At 47.8% G+C, this 26,069-nt stretch overlaps 1 protein-coding gene across 3 annotated transcripts; it reads left to right on the forward strand.

Moving 5' to 3' along the window:
• The first annotated feature begins 581 nt into the window (after positions 1-581).
• On the forward strand, positions 582-24,258 carry ZNF79 (zinc finger protein 79). 3 transcript variants are annotated; one of them, XM_055351202.2, is made up of 6 exons: positions 582-3,736; positions 7,376-7,484; positions 7,656-7,744; positions 13,948-14,074; positions 14,766-14,861; positions 22,919-24,258. In XM_055351202.2, coding segments are annotated over exons 2-6 (1,482 nt in total). In that variant the 5' UTR covers positions 582-3,736; positions 7,376-7,483; the 3' UTR covers positions 24,088-24,258. The 3 variants fall into 3 exon arrangements, with proteins under 3 accessions (XP_055207177.1, XP_004048678.1, XP_055207176.1); XM_004048630.4 differs by lacking the exon at positions 7,376-7,484; XM_055351201.2 differs by lacking the exon at positions 7,376-7,484 and having other exon boundaries at positions 582-3,629.
• The last annotated feature ends 1,811 nt before the right edge of the window (positions 24,259-26,069 follow it).

The raw sequence follows: 26,069 nt of genomic DNA on the forward strand, positions 1-26,069 counted from the left end.
GAGGGCCCCTCCTGAGACGTACGCTCAGACATCATGCATGAGAAGCGGCCAGCCGTGTTGAGTGCTGCTGGTCATGGCCCCGCAAGTGCGAAGGTCGTGTGGCAGGACGGAGGCTGGTGTGACCTCTGAAGCCATTAAGAGCCAGTGTGGCTCTGAGCAAAAGGAGAGGCAGGGAGCTGCAGCATGTGCTTGTGGAAGGAAGTAGCTGTCTTGTGGCCTTTCCTATGGCTCGTTTATTTTCTTTCCTTTTTTTTTTTTGTTTTTTTGTTTTTTTGAGACAGAGTCTCACTTTGTCTCCCAGTGAGCTCTCAGCTCACTGCAACCTCCACCTCCCGGGTTCAAGTGATTGTCCCACCTCAGCCTCCTGAGTAGCTGGGATTACAGGTGTGTGCCACCACGCCCAGCTATTTTTTTAATTTTTAGTCGAGACGGGGTTTCACCATGTTGGCCAGGCTGGTCTCAAACTCCTGACCTCAGGTGATGCACCTGCCTCAGCCTCCCAAAGTGCTGGAATTACAGGCGTGAGCCACCGCACCCGGCCTTGGCTCATTTTCTCCACAAAGCCATTTCCTCTGAGTCAGTGATTCTCAAACTTTATAGCGTATCAACTACAAGGATTGTCAAAACAGAGGCTGCTAAGCCCTGACCCCAGAATTTGTTTTATAGGTGTGGAGTGGGACCCCTGAATTTGCTTTTCTAACAACTTTTAAGGGGGATGCTGCTGCTGCTGGCCTGGGGATCCCACTTTGAGAACCACCACATTATTAAGGGGACAGGACACTGATTGCTTATGACAGCTGAGAGGCAAGACAAAGGAGAATCTCTTTTTTTTTTTTTTTTTTGAGATGGAGTCTTGCTTTGTCACCCAGGCTGGAATACAGTGGTGCGATCTCGGCTCACTGCGACCTTTGCCTCCGGGGTCAAGCGATTCTCCTGCTCCAGCTCCCTGAGTAGCTGGGATTACAGGTGCGTGCCACCACGCCCAGCTAATTTTTGTATTTTTAGTGGAGGCGGGGCTTCACCATGTTGGTCAGGCTGGTCTTGAACTCCTGACCTCGTGATCTGTCCACCTCGGCCTCCCAAAGTGCTGTGATCACAGGTGTGAGCCACCGCGACCAGGATGATCTTTCTAAGCAGTGTGTCTGTGCTTCAGGACACACAAGGGCCAGTTAGGGCAGCCAGGGCCATGACCCTTTTGGCTGCTGTTGGGAGGGGAGGGGTGACACTTGCTCCTGGGTGCTCCCTTATCTCCACATACGCTATATCAGCGGGGTGGGGACAGCCTGAGGCTGGCCAGAGCTTTCTTGGGGGCCCTTCTCCCATCTTCCTTCTGCCACCTCAGGCCTCCTCAACACAGGAGGCCAGACAGAGGGGCAAGTTTGCCTCATTCTGGCCTCCTGGTCCCAGGGATATGAAACACTTCTTCTTCCCTAAGTGTCCTATCCATCCCAGTCTAGTTATGCTTCCTCTCCTCAAGGTAACAAGATTTCTCTGACAAGAAACTTCTCTCTAGCCACTTGAGCCCAACTCCTCTTCTCAGGAGATGGGATTCAGGACTCTCAAGTGTGGGAGGAGTACATCAGCAACACTGGGAACATTTCCTGATCACGGATTCAATTCTGAAACGACCAAGGCAGTGAGTCTAGAGTGAGGCCAGGTATCCCCCAGTGATCCAAAAAGCACTCTGGATGCAGCTTTCCTGAGAGCTGACAGGTCTGGAATACCTCTGCCAGCCTGACAGCCAGCTGGATCCTAGATTCCTGGTATCCATTCACTTCCATCTGGTTTTCTAATCCTGCTGTGGTCAGCAGAATACCACCCCCCAAAGATATACATGTCCTAATCCCCGGAACCTCTGAATATGTTAGGTTACATGACAAAAGGGAATAAAATTGCAAATGGAATTAAGGTTGCTAATCAGCTGGCCTTAAAGATTCTCCTCAATTAGCTGGGTGAGGCCAGTGTTAACCATGAGGGTCCTTAAAAGTGGAAGAGGGCTGCGGAGGAGAGAGAACCATACAGAGGGCAGCAATGGACGGACTCTGGCTGAGGTTGCTACTTTGAAGTTGGAAGAAGGGGCTGCGAGTCAAGGATGCAGGCAGCCTCTGGAAGTTGGAAAAGGCAAGAAAAGATTCTCCCCTGGAACCTCCAGAAGGAATGCAGCACTGTCGACACCTTGATTTTAGCCCAGTGAGACCCACTTCAGACTTCTTACAAAACTGTAAGCCCCAAACTACAGCTGCCCAATATAGAGAAGGGCTAGCTCAAAGACATTTGTGAGTGTGGCTTCTCCGATGGAGCCAATCCCATTAAGATTCATATGAAGACCCACAAAATTAAGAAACTTACACTGGCAAAAATGCCACCAGCTGTGATTGAAAGGGAAAGAGACAAGACAAAATGAAAAGGGGCCTTAGAATCCCCAAACTCACTTATTTCCTGGGTAACCCAGTCCCCTCCCCTTAACGACAAAATGCCTATAAAAAGGAGCTGATCGTCGAAAAGTTGCTTAAGAAGTGATTTCCAACGGGCTCGAGGGAAAGTCCATTGAAACATCCCCAGCCTGCAGCAGGGAAGCCCTTAAGGAACACAGGATTCAGGAACCTCCTCCCGCAGAAGTGCTGATCAAACACTGCCCCTGAAATGACTGAAGCAGTTCCCGCCGGCCGATAGGTTTTTATACTTTGAGGGTCCCAGGCCACCCACTCACGGCTGTCCTGTTCAGACTGAGGGACTTCTGCTTTCCTTTAGTCTTCCCAAACTTTTAGTACGGCTCAAGAGGACCTTGAGAGTGGCTGGTGATTGCCCTGAGTGGAAGGCCAGGGGGGGACAGGCGTACCGTGCGCAGGGAGCCGCGGAGAGGAAACCAAGCGCCTAGCGCCAGCGAAGATCGGCGCCCCTGTAAGCCCAGCATTCCCAGGATCCTTCGCGGCTAAGTCACTTCTTTTCCCCGAGGCTCCATTTCGTTGGATTCTGGTGGACTTTAAAGACGTGTGCAACAAAAAAGCACGATGGATAATAGATTCCGGGAGCAAGCACAGGCGGAAGCCTCTCTGGGAAGTACAATCCCTGAGCGTGTGTGTATCATAAACCTGGCTGCAGGAATGAAAAAGACTTTGGCCAGAAACAGAGCCCCGCGGCGACTTCTGGGAAATGGAGTCCGGTGTGGCCGCCGCGGGGCATGTGCGCATGACCGGAAGTGGCGCCAATCAGGCGCGTCCCTCTGGCGCTGGAGCCAGGACCTGGCGTTGGGCAGTACTTGGACAGCGGTTCTTGAGCTCTCGCGGTTGCCGGTAGATTGTTGCCAGTTGCCAGTTGCCAGTCGTTTTTCGGAAAGCTGGCAGCGGCTTTTTCACCGGGTTCTGCTTGAGGCCGAGCCAAAGAGTGGCTGTGACTCGGGAGACGGAGTGGAACACCCGGCTGGGCAGGCCCGGACAGCTCCCGCGACCCAGCACCGCAGGATCAGACCGTGCCTCTGCGGGGAGAGGCTGGAGAGGAAGAGTCCGGCCTGGGAGCCGTCAGAGCAGCCCTGCAGAACGGGGTGGGGGCTGCTGTAGATAGACCCTTACGCCCAGAGAACTGCTGGGAGGCTTTGGCGCGAGGCGGGACTCAAATGCTGGAGGAAGGAGGTGAGGAGTGGTAGAGGGAGCGACTGTCAAGAGATCGGCTGCTGCTTCGTTTGCCCACGACTGCCGCTGTGTGAGCCGAATCAGAACTCTCTTTATCTCTCCTACAGGTAGTTGGAGACAATCATTTTTTCTTTCTTTGCCCATGACACAGCCCCAGGAGATCCTGAGAACATGTTCCCCTACAGTCCTTTTTTGAGTAAAGAATTCGGGGGTCAAAAAAGTTTGAGGACCTCAGACCTGCGTGATTTCTGAGTATTGTACCACGTACCCCAGTCTGCCCAGATGGACCAGTGACAGTGGAGAGTAGGGAGAAGTGGGTTCCTGAGGACTCCTCTGTCACTTTTCTCCTTCTAGCCCTTCTCGAAGCAGCCAGGAATGCCTGGAAGCCCGGGAAAGTTTGGGGGCAGGCCAGCCCGGTAGGACTGTGAAGTTGTGGAGGACAGGGGAATTTGCAGTTAGAAGGCACAGGTTCTTGTGAAAGCTGTGAGGTACCAGCCAGGTCTCTTAACCTGTATTTCTCCATGGAAGAAAGGAGAAAATAATGTTAACTTCTTTGTTTACCTCTGAGAATTGTAATTCTCAAATGAAATAACACTTTTGAAAGCACCCTGAATGTGGTACAGAACGAATGTGTAAGCAGGCAACCTCTTTTAAGTCTTAACCACCAACACCTCTGCTGTTCACCCCTAGATCGACTGTATTTGGTCTTTTACTCTGCAAGTACAATTTTACATCCAGAATTTGGTGCTGTCCCCAAGATCAAGAGGTCCTTGTATTTGTTTTTTGTTTGTTTGTTTGTTTTGTTTTGTTTTTGAGACAGAGTCTCGCTCTGTCGCCGAGGCTGGAGTGCAGTGGCGCAATCTCAGCTCACTGCAACCTCCGCCTCCCAGGTTCAAGCGATTCTCCTGCCTCAGCCTCCTGAGTAGCTGGGACTACAGGTGCCCGACACCACGTCCAGCTAATTTTTGTATTTTTAGTAGAGACGGGGTTTCACCATGTTGGCCAAGCTGGCCTCAAACTCCTGACCTCAAGTGATCCACTGGCTTCAGCCTCCCAAAGTGCTGGGATTACAGGCGTGAGCCACTGCTCCTGGCCAAGAGATCCTTATATTTGGTCTTGCACTTGAAGAGTAGAGAGTGCAATTTCACATCCAGTATTTTGTGTTATCTTCCCCAGACACCTGGGAAAGCAGAGCAGGTGGGTCGTCATCTTCCCCATACTGCAAAACAGGAAAGGAAGTGCTGTCAGGTTAGATAACGCTCAGTAACAGAAGGTCTGTCCTAAGATCAGGATCCAGATCTATTTATTTATTTTATTCAGATATCATTCACATACCATAATATTCACCCTTTTAAAGTGAACAATTCAGTGGTTTTTAGTATTTTCACAAAGTCTTGCAACCATCACTATTTAATTCCAGAACATTTTTGTTATCTGAAGAAGAAACCCCATAGCCTGTAGCAGTGACTCCCCAGTCCCTCATTTCTCCACAAGTCCCTGGCAACCACTAATCTGCTTTCTGTCACTATGGATTTGCGTAGGACATTTCAAATAAGTGGACTCATAATATGTGACTTTTTTTTTTTTTTTTTTTTGAGACGGAGTTTTGCTCTTGTTGCCCAGGCTGGAGTGCGTTGGTGCAATCTCAGCTCACCGCAACCTCCGCCTCCCGGGTTCAAGCGATTCTCCTGCCTCAGCCTCCCGAGTAGTTGGGATTACAGGCACCCGCCACCACACCCAGCTAATTTTTTGTATTTTTAGTAGAGACAGGGTTTCACTGTGTTGGCCAGGCTGGTCTTGGACGCCTGACCTCAGGCAATCCACCCGCCAATATGTGACCTTTTGTGTCTCGCTTAGCACATCATTTTCAAGGTTCATCCAGGTTATAGCATGCGTCAGTACTTCATCCCTTTTTGTGGTAGAATGATATTCCATTGTATGGAGAGATCACATTTTGTGTATCCATTCTTCAGTGAATTTTTGTGTGTGTGTATGTTTGATTTCTCTTGGGCATATACTTAGAAGTGGAATTACTGCGTCATACAACCCTGTTTGACTTTCACAGGAACTGCTGAACTTTTTCCATTGTGGCGGCATCATTTTCTATTCTCAGCAGTGTATGAGGTTTCCAGTCTCCTTACATCCTCATCAACACTTGTTATTCTCCATCTTGTTTATTATAGTCATGTTAGTAGGTGTGATGTGTTCTCTCATTGTGGTTTTCATTTGCTTTTCCCCAATGACTAATGATGTTCAGTTTCATGTAGGGAGTGGCTATTTGTATCTCTTGCTTGGAGAAATATCTGTTCAAATCTTTTGCCCATTTAAGAATTTAGTAGGGCCAGGCACAGTGGCTCACACCTGTAATCCCAGCACTTTGGGAGGCCTAGGCAAGCAGATTACTTGAGGTCAGGAGTTCGAGACCAGCCTGGCCAATGTGGTGAAACCCCGTCTACTAAAAAAAAAAAAAAAAAAAAAAAAGTTAGCCGGGCATGGTGGTGCGTGCCTGTAATCCCAGCTACTTGGGAGGCTGAGGTAGGAGAATCGCTTGAACCCGGGAGGTGGAGGTTGCAGTGAGCCGAGATTGTGCCATTGCACTCTAGTCTGGGCAACAAAAGCAAAACTCCATCTCAAAAAAAAAAAAAAAATACACACAGAAAATTATGTGCTAAGCCAGCATTTCGGCCTCCCAAAGTGCTGGGATTAGAGGTGTGAGCCACTGTACCCAGTCAATAACTAAATTCTTTTTTTTTTTTTTTTGAGGTAGAGTCTTGCTTTGTTGCCCACGCTGGAGCGTAATGGCGCGATCTCAGGTTACTGCAACCTCTGCCTCCTGGGCTCAAGCCATCTTTCCACCTCAGCCTCCCAGGTAGCTGGGCCTGCAGGCATGCGCCACCACGGCTAATTTTTGTATTTTTAGTAGAGATGGGGTTTCATTATGTTGCCCAGGCTGATCTCGAACTCTTGGGCTCCCTAAGTGCTGTGATTACAGATGTGAGTCGTTTTCACTCAGCCTCTTCACTTTCTTGACAGAGCCTGTTGGAGCACAAAGTTTTTAATTTTGAAGATATCCAACTTACCTATTTTCTCTTTTGCTGCTTGTGCTTTTGGTGTCATATCTAAGAAATCATTGCCTAATCCAACCTCTCAAAGATGTATGGTTTTCTTCTAAGAGTTCTACCCCTTTTTCTTTTTTTTGAGATAGTGTCTCACTCTGTCAACCAGGCTGCAGTGTAGTGGTGTGATCACAACTTGCTGCAGCCTCGACCTCCCTGGCTCAAGCGATCCTCCCACCTCAGTCCCCCAAGTAGCTAGGGCTATGGGTACGCACTACCAAGCCTGGCTAATTTTTGTATTTTTAATAGAGACGGGGTCTCGCCATGTTGCCCAGGCTGGTCTCGAACTCCTGGGCTCAAGCAGTCTGCCCACATCAGCCTCCCAAATTGCTGGGATTACAGGCATGAGCCACCACACCTAGCCAAGAGTTACTTCTTAACTTTAGGTCTCTATTTTGGGTTAATATTTATATATGGTGTGAAGTGAGACTCTCTGCCCAGCCCTCTTCTTTTCATTTAAGCAAATGCCATAAATTTGCAGAGTCACTTTCTCCAAAGAACTAAGTAATAGATAATCTCTTTAAACTGTATACTTATGTGCTGGGCATTTGCCGACTGCTTTATCTGTATGTTCCTTTAATCTTCACAGCAGATTATCCCTTACAAGGGATTATCATCCCCATTTTGCAGATGAGAAAAATGAGACTTAGAGAGGTTACGTGATTTGCACACTGCTGCTGAGTGGTGGATCATGGATACTTGAGAGTCTATGAACACTCTAATGCCTCCCTACATCTGAGTGAGTTGATGGAATTTCTGAGGTAGGAGGGAATGGAGAAATTTACATCACACTACAGGTCTGCAGATTCAGCCCATGTGCCCTGATACCTGCTATGTCCCCTCTTCACAGTGAGAACTGGTGACTTCATAAACTGCTTTTAACATTATTAGTTTTTTTCTCTTTCTCTAGTGCTGCCTTCCCCAGACCCTGCCCTTCCCCAAGAGGAAAACACAGGAGAGGAAGGAATGGCTGCTGGTCTCCTCACAGCTGGGCCCCGGGTAAGTTGGAAATTAACTTTGGAAGGCATCCTTTTCTTCCCCCCTAATATTAATGGTAGGGTTGCCTTTTTTTTTTTGTTGTCATTGTTTTTTTCTTTCTTTCTTTCTTTTTTGAGACTGAGTCTCACTCTGTCGCCCAGGCTGGAGTGCAGTGGCATGATCTTGGCTCACTGCAACCTCCACATGCTGGGTTCAAGCGATTCTCTTGCTTCAGCTCCAAAGTAGCTGGGATTACAGGCACGCACCACCACACCCAGCGATTTTTTTTGTATTTTTAGTAGAGATGGGGTTTCACCATGTTGGCCAGGCTGGTCTCGAGGTCCTGACCTCAAGTGATCTGCCCGACTTGGCCTCCCAAAGTGCTGGTATTACAGGTGTGAGCCACTGTGGTTGGCCTGTTTTATTTTTTTTTTTTTGAGACAGGGCCTCAGTCTGTCACCTAGAATGCAGCGCAGTGGTGAAATCACGACTCACTGCAGCCTCAACCTCCTGAGCTCAAGCAATCCTCCCACCTCAGCCTTCCAAGTAGCTGGGACCACAGGCTCGTGCCACCATGCCTAGCTAATTTTTTTTTTTTTTTTTAACTTTTGTAGAGTCAGGGTTTTGCCATGTTGCCCAGTCTGGTCTTGAACTCCTGGGCTCAAGCTATCCTCCAGCCTTTGCCTCCCAAAGTGCTGGGATTACAGGTGTGGGCCACCCCACTCCATCATTGTTGGTTTTGTTTTGTTTTGTTTTTTACAAGTTTTCTGCAATGAACAAAGTAATTCATGTTCCCCACAGAAAACCTGGAAAATAGAGAAAACACAAAAAGTTAAAAACCACTCTTAATCCCACAAAAAGATGGCACCTAACGTTTTGATTTGTGTCCTCAGTCATATTCTCTCTTTTATTTCTTTTTCCTTTTTTTTTTTTTTTTGATGGAATCTTGCTCTGTCACCCAGGCCGGAGTGCAATGTCACAATCTCGGCTCACTGCAACCTCCACCTCCCAGGTTCAAGCGATTCTCCTGCCTCAGCCTCCCAAGTAGCTGGAATTACAGGTGCGCCCTACCAAGCCCGGCTAATTTTTGTATTTTTAGTAGAGATGGGGTTCACCATGTTGGCCAGGCTGGCCTGGAACTCCTGACCTCAAGTGATCTACCCGCCTCAGCCTCCCAAAGTGCTGGAACTATAGGTGTGAGCCACTGTGCCCAGGTCATATTCTCTCTTTTCTATATTTTTCCCAAAGTGGGTTTATTCTGCTCTGTAATGTTTTTATTTCCACTTACCAGAATTCGATGAACATTCTCCCATTTCACTGCATATTCAACCAAATCATTTCTAACACATTTTTTTTTTCTTAAATAATTTCACCTTAGTATTTTAGATTCAGGGGTATGTGTGCAGGCTTGTTAAATGGTTGTATTATATGATGCCAGGGTTTGGGGTACAGATGATATACCATCACTCAGGTAGGGAGCATAGTACCCCATAGGCAGTTTTTCAGCTGATGCCCCCTTTCCTCTCTCCTCCCTCTAGTAGTCCCCAGCAGTTTTTGTTCCCATCTTTGTGTCCATATATACTTGGTGTTTAGCTTCCCACTTATCAATAAGAACATGCGGTATTTGGTTTTCTGTTCCTGCATTAATTCACTTAAGATAATGGACTCCAGATGCATCCATGTCACTGCAAAGGACATGACTTCATTTTTTATGGCTGCATCATATTCCACATGCATTTCCTGTTCCACGTGTATATTTTCTTTATCTAGACCTTACCATTGGCAGGCATCTGGGTTGACTGCATGTCTTGGCTGCTGTGAACAGCACGACGAGGAACAAGTGCATGCATGCGTCTTTTGGTAGAATGATTTCTTTTCCTTTGAGTATTTACACAGTAATGGGATTGCTGGGTCAAATGGTAGCTCTGTTTTAAGTTTTTTGAGAAATTTCCAAACTGTTTTTCCAGAGTGACTGAACTAATTTAGTTAACTTTGCCATCAGCAGTGATAACCTTTCCCTTTTCTCTGCAGCCTCGCCAGCATCTGTTATTTTTTACTTTTTCATATTAGCCATTATTTCTGGTGTGAGAGAATATCTCATCATGGTTTTGATTTGCATTTCTCTGGTGATTAGTGATGATGAGCATTTTTTTCAATCTCTTTTTTGGCCACTTGTATGTCTCTTAAGTGTGTCTGCTCATGTCTTTTGCCTACTTTTTAACGTGGTTATTTGGTTTTTTTTTTTTGTTGCTTTAAGTTCCTTATAGATTCTGGATATTAGACCTTTGTCAGTTGCAAACTTTTGATTATCTTTTCCTATTCTGTCAGTTGTGTATTGAGTCTATTGATAGTTTCTTTTTCTTCTCTTTTTTTTTTTCTTAGAGACAGAGTCTCACTCTGTCACCCAGTCTGGAGTGCAGTGGCACAATCTCAGCTCACTGCAACCTCCACCCCCCCATGCTCAAGCAATTCTCGTGCCTCAGCCTCCTGAGTAGCTGGGATTACCACCAGACCCGGCTAATTTTTGTATTTTTAGTAGAGACGGGGTTTTACCTTTTTGCCTAGGCTGTTCTCGAACTCCTAACCTCAGGAGATCCTCCTGCCTTGGCCTTCCAAAGTGCTAAGATTACAAGTGTGAGCCACCGTGCCTGGCCCTAATAGTTTCTTTTGCTGTATACAAGCTTTTTAGTCAGGTCCCACTTGTCAGTTTTTGTTTTTGTTGCAATTGCTTTTGAGGACTTAAGCCAAGGATTCTTTGCCAGAACCAAGGTCCAGAAGGGTATTTCCTTGGTTTTCTCCTATGGTTTTTATGGTTTAAGGATTTACATTTAAATCTTTAATCTATCTTGAGTTAATTTTTGTAGATGGTGAAAGGTAGGGGCCCAGTTTCACTCTTCTGCATATGGCTAGCCAGCTATCCCAGCATCATTGATTGAGTAGGGAGTCTTTTTCCCATTGCTTGTTTCTGTGGGCTTTGTTGAAGATCAGGTGGTTAGAGGTGTGCAGCTTTATTTCTGGGTTCTCCTTTCTGGGTCTATGTGTCTGTTTTTGTCCCAGTGCTCTGCTCTCTAACACATTGTTTGTTTCACATAGTCCTATGAGAGTAGGAACTGTCCTTTTTTCTTGACTAGGTAATTAGCTATTTATTTTCATTTTTAAAGTTTGCTCTTGGATTTCCTTGTCAGTTCTGCTCTTTATTAATACATTTTTTTCTTTATTAATCTTTTGCTTCTGCTTTCCTCAGGTTTATTTTTAAATTTTTTTTTTTTTTTTGATGGAGTCTGACTCTGTCACCCAGGCTGGAGTGCAGTGGCGCGATGTCGGCTCACTGCAAGCTCCGCCTCCTGGGTTCATGCCATTCTCCTGCCTCAGCCTCCAGAGTAGCTGGGAATACAGGCGTCCACCACCACACCTGGCTAATTTTTTTGTATTTTTAGTAGAGACAGGGTTTCACCATGTTAGCCAGGATGGTCTCGATCTCCTGACCTCAGGTGATCCACCCGCCTCGGCCTCCCAAAGTGCTGGGATTACAGGCGTGAGCCACCACGCCCGGCCTAAAATTCATTTTTTAACTTCTTGAGTTGAATCCTTAACTCACCTTCTTCCTTGTTTACGTTGAAAGTTTTTGGCTGTGTATTTTTTTTTTTTAGATATTCCAAAATTATTATTTTGCTTTCTTTATCTGCCCATTTGGCTGGTCTGTGCTTTATGAGGATGGAGTTTGTGTCTCTTGTCAACAAAAAATGCCAGCACAGTCTGATTGCAGGGTATAGGGTTTGATAGCTGTGTCAGCTCAGCCTTATTAAATTGCTCCATCTTCCATATCTTTATTCTTTTTGTTGTTTATTCACTTTGGGCTGTCAATGACTGGGTTATTTTAACATCTCTCAAAACCCTAATATTCTAAATTTCTCTTTGCATTTCCTGCAGCTTTTTCTTTACATATTATATATTTTTGTTATTTGGTTCATGACATTTATATCTTTATAATGGATATTACTTTCCTGATTATTTTGAAGTTACACAAAGATTTTAAATATTTTTTAGTTTTTTGTATTTTTAGTAGAGATGGGGTTTCACCATGTTGGCCAGGGTGGTCTTGAACTCCTGACCGCAGGTGATCCACCTGCTTTGGCCTCCCAAAGTGCTGGGATTACAGGCATGAGCCATCGTGCCCGGCATAAATATTTCTTTGTTTTAAAAGATGACCCTCTTTGTTCCACTGAATGTACCTCTTGGTGTGATGAATGGATTGGAAGAGCAGGTAAAATCAGAGGCCTGGAGACTGGTTCCAATATGGAAATTGTTGCTGGTTTGCAAAGCAGTGGTAGGGGAGTGGAAATAAACGGGTGAATGAATTCTCGTGATATTAGGAGGAAGAATCAATGGGGATTGATGCTGCGGGAAAGGAGAGGATGACACCCAGGTTGCTGGCTTGGCCAGCTAGGTGAACAGAGGCCCCATTCCCTGAGCTGGGAACAGACAAGGAACAGCAGGTGAAGATGGGTTTCTCTGTTGCATTTTGTTGAGTTTGAGGTTCCTGTGGGGCCTGACCAGGAAATGATTTCTGCCTTAGGTTAATACCGTGTGTTATCTCCTGATTCATTTCTTCCCTTTCCATCTGGCTACCCTTGTCCTCCCGCCCTGTACCTAGCGGAGGATGCATTACACAGAGTAGGTGCCGCTTTGTTACATGAACAGCTTTAGCTGACCTGTGTGCCTTACAGCTCCTGCCCAGAGTCTCCTAACTCCAGATCTGTGTTTTCACCTGTGATAGAACATCTACACCTGGATTTCCTATGGCCACCTTAAACTCTGTGGGCCCCAAAACAAACTAGTTACCTTGCTAACAGACTCTTTCTTCCCATGTTTCTTCTCTTTGTGATGACACTGTCATCTGTCTGCTCTTCCAAGCAGGAAACATCTTTGATTCATTCTCAGCTCTTCTCTCACAAAGTTCATTTCTGGCCTTGCATCTAGTCCCTCTCCTCAAGCAGGATCCTCTCTCACCTTGACACTGACACTGTTGGAGTCCTTAAAACCACCTCTCCATGCCTCCATCTCAAGACACAGTTGCCTTCCAGTGGTTCCCTGTTGCCTGAGGGATAAAAGCATCACATTTATCAAGTGATTCAAGGCTTTTTACATTCTGACCTCAACAACCTTTCTGCCACTCTTCATCCCCCCACCCAAACTGCCTGCCATTTCCTAAACACACGAGGACTGTGTCACCTCCATGCTTCTGCTCATGGTGCCTCTCCTGCCTTGGATAGCCTTCTCTTGCTCCATCCGCGAACCTTCTCCTTCAAGGCCAGCTCAGTAATTGCCTTCTCTCTGTGGTCCTCCCTCCCCGCCTTTCTGTTCTCCTGGCAACTAGTCTGTGTTTCTTTGACTTGTGCTACATTTGATTGTGCTACATTTGATTGTGCTCATACCTGGCTCTCCTGCTGTACTGGATGATATCTGCGTTCACAGAAATATTTGTTAAATGTTCTGAAAATTCATCTTTCACATTTCTTTGATAATTTGTACCTGATTCTTCACTGTATCAACTCACATTCTAATTTCGCTCTTTCTATATTACCTCTTCAAGTCCCAAGCACCCATTAATTTTTGCCCAGTTACTTCACACGCACACACACACTCTATTTATACATAAAGTCTATTTATACATAAATGTGTGAAGACAAGAGACAGTGGTGTGTGTGTGTGTGTGTGTGTGTGTGTGTGTGTGTGTGTGTAATTATCATAGTGTTAGGCACTGCAATGCTGGTGATCAATAAATGCTTTCTCCGTTTTTTGAGACAGAGTCTTGCCGTGTCACACAGGCTGGAGTGCAGTGGCGTGATCTCAGCTCACTGCAACCTCTGCCTCCCGGGTTCAAGAAATTCTTCTGCCTCAGCCTCCTGAGAAGCTGGGATTACAGGCACGCAACACCACGCCCAACTAATTTTTATATTTTTAGTAGAGACAGGGTTTTGCCGTGTTGGCCAGGCTGGTCTTGAACTCCTGGCCTCAAGTGATCTGCCTGCCTCACCTCCTGGCCTCCCAAGGCGCTGGGATTACAGGCGTGAGCCACCGCACCTGGCCATTTTCTTCAACTACCCAGAGACCTGAATCTTTTCAAAGACTTTTCCAGCTCCCCCAAAACTGCCAACGTTAACCACCCCTATCACCCTAGATCCTAAGGCCCCTGGCAAGATGAAATGTGCTTGTTTTTTCAGGGATCCACATTCTTCAGCAGTGTGACGGTAGCTTTTGCACAGGAAGGGTGGAGGTGCCTCGTGTCTACTCCACGGGACAGGTTCAAGGAGGGGATACCAGGAAAGTCCAGGAGCCTTGTCTTACTAGGTAAGGAAACTGTTTCTTTAAGATTTAGAATCACTCAATTCTGAAAATCTGTGGCACTTGCTTTCCAGCATGTAGGGGTTTCTGACTGGTGTGATGTACCAGAGGGATGGTGTTTATTCCTCTTGTTCTCCTGGGGAAGGTCTCTGCATGCCCACTTGGCAAATAGGCAGTTTCCCTTTGCTTTCCCCAAGGCTGCACCTCCCCATTCTCTCATTTCGCAGGAGAGGTGGGGTAACCCTCAGGTCATTTCCTCTACATTCAGTACGTTTCCATCTTCCTAAACTGGGGACTTGGGAGTTTAGCTTAGCTCTGTGGCTTGACCTCTCCTTGAGGCTGTTTCCTAGCTCCTTCCAGAAATGTTTTATGTAGCCTTGGCATGGCTGGGTGAGGTGGCTCACACCTGTAATCCCAGCATTTTGGGAGGCCAAGGTGGAACAGTCACCTGAGACCAGCCTGAGGAACACAGTGAGACCCTGCCTCTGAAATTAAAAGGATGTTTAAAAAGACCTTGGCACCATGTCTCTTATGTACTGCTATAGCCCCTGGTGTAGGCACTAAGTAAGAGCTCAGTAAGTATTTGTTGACTGAATGAAATGAACAGTCCAACTGGCCTACTTGCTCTCCCCTGAGTTCTGGGTGGCTGTTCATACTTACTTACAATTTCTAAAGCCTGTTTTTTCCCGTTGAATAGGACTTCCAGTTTCCCAGCCTGGCATGAACTCCCAGTTGGAACAAAGGGAAGGCGCATGGATGCTGGAGGGCGAAGACCTGCGAAGTCCCTCTCCAGGTATGTGAGCAAGCACTTAGCCAGTGGGAGTCTTGGGAGCAAAAGCACCTTTAAATCACACATGAGCATATTTGATTATCATAACAACTGTGAGGTAGGCGCTATTACCCCCATTCTACAGATGAGGAAATGGAGCTGAGAAAGGCTGGCTCACTGGTTCAGAGCTTCACAGCTAGATAGTGGCAAGGCTGGGATTTGAAGCAAGCTCTGTCTGCCTCTGAAACACACTCTTCCTCACCTCATCCTTATGGAGGCTGCCAGGGCCAGGAGGTGTCTGGGGGCACATGTGATGTTCCTGGCCTCTAAAGAGTATCCTTCCTTATTGTTGGGAAGCAAGAGTCATCTTTGCTGGCACATTCCCTGCTTGGGGTCTCCCTCACTGAGGATCCTAGGTGCCACCTTTACCCATGCCACTGGGTGTCACATTTCCTGCTGCCACCCCATCTGGCCCCTTAATTCATTCTGCTCCTCCTTTCTCACTGCATGGCCATGCCAGAATTTTCCAAAGGGCTGATACTAAGAAACTCAGGGAAAACAGAAGGAAAGGAGACCATAGTTTCCACTGCGTCTCTCTTACCACCCACGTACAGCTGCTCTCTCACCTAATTTCTCTCAGCCTCTGCCCTGGTGCCACCTCTGGCAGGGCCTCAGCAGCTTTTCCCTGGGGACCCAGTCACTTTTGATGTTTGAGACTTAAGACATCAAAGGTACAAATGAATTAAACCACTTTGAGGTGACAACATTTGACATGTTTCTAAAGATGCAGCCTGGGCCGGGTGCAGTGGCTCACGCATGTAATCCCAGCACTTGGGGAGGCCGAGGCAGGTGGATCACCTGAGGTTAGGAGTTCAAGACCAGCCTGGCCAACACGGTAAAACCCCATCTCAACTAAAAATACAAAAAAATTAGCTGGGCGTGGTGGCGGGCACATGTAACGCCAGCTACTTCAGGAGGCTGAGGCAGGAGAATCACTTGAACCTGGGAGGCACAGGTTGCAGTGAGCCAAGATTGTGCCATTGCACTCCAGCCTGGGCGACAAGAGCCGAGATTGTGCCATTGCACTCCAGCCTGGGTGACAAGAGTGAAACTCTGTCTTAAAAAAAAAAAGAAGTTGCACCCTGTCTATTTGTTGCTTTATTTCTTGAGTTATAAGTTATTGCTGCTGATAGGGCAATGGGCACAAGCCCCTGGAGCATTCTTTGCGTGGTTCCCTGGAGCTGCCTCTTCTCCTTCCCATCTTACCATCCTCTAAGCAGACTGTTGCATGTTACCTCACCCTCGTGGTGTGCCTGGCACCACTCATGCTTGTTGACACTGCCTGTGGCAGGGAGCCTCCCTGGCCCTGCTGCTTCCTTCTCTCAAGGCCCCCGCTGCCTGGGCATCTCTGTGTTCTATACAGTCTATACAGAAGACTGAAGTCCTCTGTGGAGCTTCAGAAATTGAGAGCAGTGTTTAGTGGCGAGGGGAACAACTGCATTTTTCTGGGAAGAGTGTTCATCATAGTCTCAGAGGGGTTCAAGACCCTGAAAAGGTCGTTGTATTAGTTTTTTGGGGCTCTCATAAGAAATAACCACAAACTGGGTGGACTAAAACAATAGCAGTTGATTCGCTCACAGTTCTGGAGGCTAGAGGTCTGAAACTGAGGTGTCAGCAGGGCTGGGCTCCCTCTGCAGGCTCTGGGAAGGATCTTCCTTGCCTCTTTCTAGTTTCCAGTGGTTGCCCGCAATCTTCGGCATTCGTTGGCTTTTAGCTGCATCACGCCAATCTCTGTCCCTGTCAGCATGTGGCATTCTCGATCTGTGTCTGGATTTCCTTCTTTTTAGGGCATTAAAATACCCCAATCCAGTGTGGCCTCATTTTAGCTTGATTACATCTACAAAGACCTTGTTTCCAAGCACAGACACATTCTGTATTTTGAGGTTGACATGATGTGGGGGCACTGTTCACCCCGGTACAGTGGCCCCAAAGGTTAAAATCACCACATCATTAGAAACAGGAGTTGGAAAGGGGCATTTCCACCAAGAAGGTGCTCTGAGGCAGCAGTGTAGGGCAGTAGAAGCAGCTCTTGGTGTGGGTGCCCCTGAGCAGAAAACCACAACCTCTGCCCTTATGCACAGCAGGAGTCAACATAGGAGACTTCTACCAGCAGAGAGGACTGAGGTTTTCCCCCACACACCAAGCAAGCAGACACCATCTACCTGGAGATAGCATCAGATCCCACTAGTTGAGGGCTCAGTCCCACAAGGCGCCCCCTGCCCCTTCCCACCAGTCGCAAGTCCAGGCCTCCGGAACTACACTGGCTTCAGATTGGGGTTCCCACGACCCCCCTTTGGATTACATTAATTTATTAGAGAAAGGACACAGAACTTGGGGAAGCACTTATTTTAGAAAAGATGAAGATGAAGAGATGCATGGGACGAGGGGTGGGGAAGGTGCAGGGAGCTTTCATGCCTTCCCTGGACCGCCGCCCTGCAGGAGCCTCCATGTGTTCAGCTCTCTGGAAGCTCTCTAAACCCTGCTCTCCTGGGCCTTTGATTCATTGGATAGGCGTGATTGAAACACGGACAGCATGTTGAGATGAGATTGGACAGAAGGGGCCTGACTGAACACCGTAGACTGAGTGGGGACACCTGGCAGAGCCTGTCTGTGCGGATTCTTCCTGGCCTCTGTGCAGCATTCCTTCCTCCAGGGTATGGGGCAGGATCTTCTCTGGAATGGGGGTCGTATGGCCCACAGTCAGATTAGAGTCCTGCTCGGGCAGGTGAAAGAAGGGCAAGGGGAGGTCGGAGAGAGAGATTCTGTTTCTGAGGCCTAAAGTGCTCTTACGTTTTAACAAAAGACTGTAGCAATGGCTGGGCGCAGTGGTTCATGCTTGTAATCCTAGCACTTTGGGAGGCCGAGTTGGGCAGATCACCCGAGGTCAGGAGTTTTGAGACCAGCCTGGCCAACATAGGGAAACCCCATCTGTACTAAAAATACAAAAATTAGCTGGGCGTGGTAGCACACACCTATAGTCCCAGCTACTTGGGAGGCTGAGGCACAAGAATCGCTTGAACCCGGGAGGCAGAGACTGCCATGAGCCAAGATCGTGCCACTGCACTCCAGCCTGGGCGACTAAGCGAGACTCTGTCTCAAAAAACAAAAAAAAAAAAAAAAGAAAGACTGTAGCAGTGGCTATGGGAGTTATGAGCCAGGAACTGTGGGTGAAATACACACACACACACACAACGCACACACACACACATATACACATATATCTCATATCTCAGTGAATATGAAAGACACATACTCACAATCCCTGCTTGCCATGCATTAACTACGTGGATTCCAGGCACACCACTGAATTATGTAGTCATGTTTCCATATATGAAAAATGTAGATGATAAAATCTTTCTTATTTCACCAATTAACATATATATGAAAAAAGTTGTCAACTGTAGAGTTATGTAAGCTGTATGATAGTGAACAGAAGTCGTCAGGGGCAAGTTTCCACTCTAGCTATTAGAGGAGCTCAACATGGCCTCTGCTCTAACTCACAGCATGTCCTGGGCATCACTGTGCCTCTGAGGGCTGGGTTTGGGCCCTGGGTTATTCTACCCTACCCCTCCCAAGTGACAGACCCAGGAGTTGAAAGTGCCATTCTCCCTGCTGCTCACTTTAGAGACTTCTGTGGTGGGTGTTAACACTTTCGCAGACCCTGCTGGCCAGTTCTACTCATTCTGATTCATTGAATCATTCATCAATCAGCAGATGTGCCTTAAGCATTTAGTACATACCTGGCATCATTTTAGCTGCCATGGGTAATATGTATTCCCTTTGTTGAGTGGGGATGAAGACATAGTTTCTGCTTACATCTTCGTGAAGAACATAAACTGAGCAAACAATAACTAATCTACTTTTTTTTTTTTGAGACGGAGTCTCATTCTGTCTCCCAGGCTGGAGTGCAGTGGCGCGATCTCAGTTCACTGCAAGCTCCACCTCCCGGGTTCATGCCATTCTCCTGTCTCAGCCTCCCAAGTAGCTGGGACTACAGGCACCCGCCACCACGCCCGGCTAATTTTTTGGATTTTTAGTAGAGACGGGGTTTCACCGTGTTAGCCAGGATGGTCTCGATCTCCTGACCTCGTGATCTGCGTGCCTTGGCCTCCCAAAGTGCTGGGATTACAGGCATGAGCCACCGCGCCCGGCCCACTAATCTACTTTTTATGGTGATGAGTTGTGTGAAGAAAATAAAGCCGCGCAAGGGATTAGTGACTGGGGCACAAGGCTGAGTCGGGAATAGAGGGGAGGGAGCTGTTTGGGAGCTGATGAAGAGGAAAGACTCTTTGGAGGTGACATGGGAGCCGAGATCTGAAGGAAGGGGATGAGCCAGCTGTTTGGAGGAGACCTAGGAGAGCAACATTCTGGGCCACAGCGTATGTTGAGACCTTGATGTGGGAATGAGCTTGCTTAAGGATTAGAAGACCTGTGTGGCCAGAGCTTAGTAAACACGAGGAAGAGTGGTGTGCAGGGGACAGATTGTGTGGGGCCACTGGAGCCATGGTAAGGCGTTTGGGTTTTAGTCACCTAAGAAAATAAGCCATTAAAGAGTTTTGATGCAGGGAAGGGATGAGATTTATGTTTTAAAAGAGTTCAGCATTTGGCAAGTGACACTGGTGAAAAAAATGAAAAAGAATTCAGCGTTATGTGTGAAGAATGGACATTCGAGGGTCAGGCATGGGAGCGGGGAGGTCAGTTAGGAGGCAGCTCTTGCAGACATGGGAATGTGAGGTGATGGTGGCCTGTAAGAGAGGGGTCAGGACATATTTTGGTGTTAAAGCCAACAGGACTTGCTGGTGGATTGGATGTGAAATGTAGGGGAGGAGGCATTAAGGATCACCCTAGGTTTTGGCCTGAACAGTTGGGTAAGTAGGAAGATTAACAAAGGCGCTGGGTTAAAAGGGAGATCAGTAGCTCTGTTTGGGGTGTGTCAGGCCTGAGATGTCATCAGACAGTCTTCTACTGGAGCCAGCACTCGAGAGAGGTGAGCTGAGGGACAGGCCATTTGTGAGCATCATGTGGTCCTCTGAATTGCCCCTTCTTCCCATGGCTTCTTGTCACTCTTCCTCTCCTTTTGATTTTTTTTTTACTCAAATAGATGGTCTGCTTTTAAAAACTGTCAAACCCATAGATGATCGGACTCCAGGTTACACAGAGGCGCTCTCAGCCTGCAATGGGGCCTCTGTGCTCTTGGTTGACTGGGGGCATTGGTGTGCACTTGCAGTTCTGAGGGAAGCCTACTTAATGCTTTAGGATGGTTTATAAGGAGAAGGTACAGAATAACAAGAACCACGCAGATAGCACTTACTGTGTCTCAACTACCATTCTGAGTCCTTTATGTGTCTTAACTCATTTAATCCTCACAGTGGTTCTATGAGGGAGCTGCTTTCACAGGTGATAAATCCAGGGTTTCAAAAGATTACATAATTTGCCCAAAGTCACAGAGCACGTAAGAGGTGGAGCCCAGATTTGAACCCAGCCAGTCTGGTTGAAGACTGTGTATAGAAATTCAAGGAAATGGTCAGGCGTGGTGGCTCACACCTGTAATCCCAGCACTTTGGGAGTCCGAGGTAGGTGAATCACCTGAGGTCAGGAGTTCGAGACCAGCCTGACCAACATGTTGAAACCCCATCTCTACTAAAAATACAAAATTGGCCGGGTGCGGTGGCTCACGCCTGTAATCCCAGCACTTTGGGAGGCCGAGGCAGGCAGATCACAAGGTCAGAAGATCGAGACCATCCTGGCTAACATGGTAAAACGCTGTCTCTACTAAAAATCCAAAAAATTAGCCGGGCGTGGTGGCGGGCGCCTGTAATCCCAGCTACTTGGGAGGCTGAGGCAGGAGAATGGCGTGAACCTGGGAGGCAGAGCTTGCAGTGAGCCGAGATCGTGCCACTGCACTCCAGCCTGGGTGACAGAGTGAGACTCCGTCTCAAAAAAAAAATACAAAATTAGCCAGGTGTGGTGGCGCATGCCTGTAATCCTAGCTACTTGGGAGGCTGAGGCAGGAAAATTGCTTGAACCCAGGAGGTGGAGGTTGCAGTGAGCTAAGATCACACTATTGCACTCCAGCCTGGGCAACAAGAGCGAAGCTCCATATTAGGCCGGGTGTGCTAGCTCACGCCTGTATTTCCAGCACTTTGGGAGGCCGAGGTGAGTGGATCACCTGAGGTCAGGAGTTTAAGATCAGCCTGGCCAACATGGTGAAACCCTGTCTCTACCAAAAATACAAAAATTAGCCAGGCGTGGTGGCGGGCACCTGTAATCCCAGCCGCTCGGGAGGCTGAGGCAGGAGAATTGCTTGAACTCAGGAGGCGAAGGTTGCAGTGAGCCGAGATCGCACCATTGCACTCCAGCCTGGGCAACAAGAGTGAAACTCCATCTCAAAAAAAAAGAAAAGAAAAGAAAAGAAAAGGTATGGTAAAAATACAGTATAAAAGATAAAAAGTGGTACACCTGTATAGGGCACTTACCATGAGGGGAGCTTGCAGGACTCTGGGTGAGTGGGTGAGTGAGCCGTAGATGGATGTGAAGGCCGAGGGCATTGCTGTACATAGACTTTAGAAACACGGTGCACTTAGGCTACACTAAGTTTACTTTACACATTTTTCTCTGGGAGGCTGAGGCGGAGGATCCCTTGAGCCCAGGAGTTTGAGACCAGCCCAGGCAACTTGGCAAAACCCTATCTCAGCAAAAAATACAAAAATTAGCTGGATGTGGTAGCACGGGCCTGTAGTCCCAGCTGCTCAGAGGCTCAGGTGGGAGGATCACTTGAGCCCAGGAGGTCGAGGCTGCAGTGAGCCATGATCGTGCCACCGTGCTTCAGCCTGGGCGACAGTGAGATCCTGTCTCAAAATCTGTGTGTGTGTGTGTGTGTGTGTGTGTGGCACTATTTTTTACTTTTTAAACTCTTGTTAAAAACTAAGAAACTCACACATTAGCCTAGACCTGACAGGATCATGCGTATCACTGTCTCCACCTCCACATCTTGTCCAACTGGAAGATCTTCAGGGGCAATAACAAGCACGAAGCTGTCATCTCTAAGATAACAATGCCTTCTGGAAAACCTCCTGAAGGACCCGCCTGAGGCTGTTTTACAGATAACTTTGTTTTAGTGGAAGGAATACAGTGTAAAATAACTATTAAAAGCATAGTATAGGCTGGGTGTGGTGGCTCACACCTATAATCCCCAGCACTTTGGGAGGCCGAGGCGGGAGGGTCGCTTGAGTCCAGGAGTTCGAGACCAGCCTCTCCAAAATATCAAAATTACCCAGGCATGGTGGTGTGCTCCTTTAGTTCCAGCTATTCAGGAGGCTGAGGTGGCAGGATTGCTTGAGCCCAGGAGGTTGAGGCTGCAGTGAGCTGTGACTGTGCCACCGCCCTCCAGCCTGAGTGAGACTCTGTCTCAATTAAAAATATAAAGTATAGTAAATATATAATCTGGTAACATAGTTGTTTATTAAGTATTATGTGCTGTACTTTCATATGACTGGCAGCGTAGTGAGTTTATTTACACCAGCATCACCACAAACGTGAGTAATGTGTTGCACTATGACATTACGATGGCTTTGAATTCAGTAGGTAGTAGGCTCCATTACACTCTTATGAAAGGAGGTGGCTGGGCGCGGTGGCTCACGCCTGTAATCCCAGTACTTTGGGAGGCCGAGGCGGGTGGATCACGAGGTCAGGAAATCGAGACTATCCTGGCTAACACGGTGAAACCCCATCTCTACTAAAAATACAAAAAATTAGCTGGGCCTGGTGGCAGGAGCCTGTAGTCCCAGCTACTCAGGAGGCTGAGGCAGGAGAATGGCGTGAACCCGGGAGGCGGAAGTTGCAGTGAGCTGAGATCGTGCCACTGCACTCCAGCCTGGGTGACAGAGCGAGACTCCGTCTCAAAAAAAAAAAAAAGGGAGATGAGTCATCAAACCTGTGTGTGTAAGAGCTTGGCCAGACTCCTTCAGCCTTTGGTATTCCTTCCACCAAGGGAACACAACAGCTTTTCATTTTTTTTTTAGGCTGGAAGATTATATCTGGATCACCACCTGAGCGAGCCCTTTCTGAAGCTTCATTCCAAGACCCATGTGTGGAGATGCCCCCTGGGGATTCAGACCACGGGACCAGTGACCTTGAGAAGAGCTTCAATCTGAGACCAGTCCTCTCTCCACAACAGAGAGTGCCCATGGAAGCGAGACCTCACAAATGTGAGACACACACCAAGAGCTTCAAGAACTCGGAAATCCTGAAACCTCACAGAGCAAAACCATATGCATGTAATGAATGTGGCAAAGCCTTCAGTTACTGTTCTTCCCTTTCTCAGCATCAGAAGAGCCACACTGGAGAGAAGCCCTATGAGTGCAGTGAATGTGGGAAGGCCTTCAGCCAGAGCTCATCTCTCATTCAGCACCAGAGGATTCACACTGGAGAGAAACCTTACAAGTGCAGTGAATGTGGAAGAGCCTTCAGCCAGAACGCCAACCTCACCAAACACCAGCGAACCCACACCGGAGAGAAGCCCTACAGATGCAGCGACTGTGAGAAAGCCTTCAGTGACTGCTCAGCTCTTGTTCAGCATCAGAGAATTCATACCGGAGAGAAGCCCTACGAATGCAGCGACTGTGGGAAGGCCTTCCGTCACAGTGCAAACCTCACAAACCATCAGAGGACTCACACCGGGGAGAAGCCCTACAAGTGCAGCGAGTGTGGGAAGGCCTTCAGTTACTGCGCAGCGTTCATTCAGCACCAGAGGATTCACACCGGGGAGAAGCCCTACAGATGTGCCGCATGTGGGAAGGCCTTCAGCCAGAGTGCAAACCTCACAAACCATCAGAGGACTCACACTGGGGAGAAACCCTACAAGTGCAGCGAGTGTGGGAAGGCCTTCAGCCAGAGCACCAATCTCATAATCCACCAAAAGACCCACACCGGGGAGAAGCCATATAAATGTAATGAATGTGGGAAATTCTTCAGTGAGAGCTCAGCCCTCATTCGGCATCACATAATCCACACCGGAGAAAAACCTTATGAGTGTAATGAGTGTGGTAAAGCGTTTAACCAGAGCTCATCCCTTAGTCAGCATCAGAGAATCCACACAGGCGTGAAACCCTACGAATGCAGCGAGTGTGGGAAGGCCTTCCGGTGCAGCTCTGCCTTCATTAGACATCAGAGACTCCACGCCGGAGAGTAACTAGGAACATGGTAGAAGTGGAGAGAGTCCCGGACATGCCGACTCAGGACAGATGGGTGAGGATCTGAGAAATGCTAAAGGCTTGAAAGCATCTGAAGACATCTAACTTAGAGTCTGCAGCCCAGAGCCACATGCAAAACACCTTCAATAAACAGCCACTATTTCACATGCTGTATGTGGACGCTCAGCTCTCTAACACCTTCTTTCTGTAAGCATCAAAAGATCAGGGCTCCACTCGATTGCAGGTTTGCCTTTATTCAGATAGTGGGCCAAAGCACTTTATTTGGTAAGCAATCCAGAAACCTGAGTTTATTCAGAGTAAGTGACCAAATCAATGAGTAAAGAACTTGGCTCCTACATCAAAGCCAAGTCTTTGGGCAATGCTGGCAGTTTCTCCTGGAAGTAATGAGAAATGTTGTGAAAGAACTCAGCGCATTGGCCAGAAATGATTGAAAAACCATCAAATTTGGGGCAGCAGGAGGTGTAAATACAAGTGAGAAAAGGGATTCTAGAGCCACCTATGAAATACCACAATCTCCTGGAGGTGGGGAACATTCCTTGATGTTCCAAAACTGAGAAAAGCACAGCCAGGGCCAGCCTTTGTAGAGTTTGTTGCTGTTAGAGCCCACCCAGGCAGATCACAAGGTCAGGAGTTTGAGACCAGCCTGACCAACATGGTGAAACCCCATCTCTACTAAAAATACAAAAACTTGCCGGGTATGGTGGCATGTGCCTATAATCCCAGCTACTCAGGAGGCTGAAGCAGGAGAATCACTTGAACTCAGGAGGCAGAGGTTGCAGTGGGCCAAGATTGTAACACTGCACTCCAGCCTGGGCGAGAGCGAGACTCCATCTCAACAAAAAAAGAGCACACCCAGAGGCTACTGGTGTTGAGGGTAGAGCGTGCTGCTAATGAACCAAGAGGCACATCCCTTTCCATGGAGAATAGGAAGCCCCGAGAATGGGGAGGTGTGTGACAGCCATGCTGGACTCAGAGGCAGGTGTCATAAACTGCCCCAGGCTCCTCATTCTCCCATCTCCCTCATGGAGAACAGTTGTGTTCCCCTTGTATTGGAGATCCAGATTTTTGCCTTTGGCCTGCTTACTGTCTGTTTCCTTGGTGACTTGGTAGTCCCTTCTAGGACACTGGCACAAAAGTGCCAGCCCCTCACTCATCACCTAGGCTGGAGTGCAGTGGTACAATCATAGCTAGCTGAAGTCTCTACTCCTGCACCCTCCTACCTCAGCATCCTAAGTAGCCAGGCACACACACCACCATACCCAGCTAGTTTTTTGGAGAACGTGTCTGGCTATGTTGCCCAGGCTGGTCTTAATTCCTGACCTCAAGGAATGCTCCTGCCAGAGCCTCCCAAAGTGCTGGGATTGAGGCACAAGCCACTGTATCCGAAATAGAATCCTCTCCCTAACTCAGGAGGTCCAGGTAGTTAGTCCTTTCCACTTAAGGCAGTTCTCCAACCTGAGGTGACATAAAAGCACTGACCTAGAGACACTGGCAAAAACTAATGTGCAAAGAAATGAGTCATATAGGGGAAATCAATTTCTCTGGGCTACAACTTCCAACTCCCTTTACTCCAGTACCCAGAATCCTCTCCCAGGTGGTGCTTCCAGCTGCTCAGGAGTGCTTTAGGGTTCATTGCAAAACAAAAGGGAGTGATGAACACAGGCTCTAGAAAGTTCATCAGAAGGAACAGAACTGTGGGAAGACGAGACTTGAGAAACGTGAGACAGCAGAAAATACTTTAAGCCACATGAGTTCAGAGGAAAGGTTGGAGTAACAGTTTATAGTTACTTCAACAGATGACGTGAACCTCACTTTCATAGGACCAAAGGATTAGTCCAGGACTCGGAGAGTGGTCAGGTCAGTGGTTCTGAGCCCTGGCTGTGCACTGGAATGGCTAGCAAAACGGATGCTGGGCCCCCAACCCACTCATAACTTCAGTTGGTCGGGGATGGAGAGCTAC

The sequence above is a fragment of the Gorilla gorilla genome, chromosome 13 (assembly GCF_029281585.2).
Source record: "Gorilla gorilla gorilla isolate KB3781 chromosome 13, NHGRI_mGorGor1-v2.1_pri, whole genome shotgun sequence".
Classification (NCBI taxonomy): Eukaryota; Metazoa; Chordata; class Mammalia; order Primates; family Hominidae; genus Gorilla; species Gorilla gorilla.

Coding starts and splice junctions, on each gene's coding strand:
- ZNF79 (XM_055351201.2), top strand. Junction 14,075..14,765: donor CAGGAGCCTTGTCTTACTAG/GTAAGGAAACTG, acceptor CCCGTTGAATAG/GACTTCCAGTTTCCCAGCCT. Junction 14,862..22,918: donor CCTGCGAAGTCCCTCTCCAG/GTATGTGAGCAA, acceptor TTTTTTTTTTAG/GCTGGAAGATTATATCTGGA.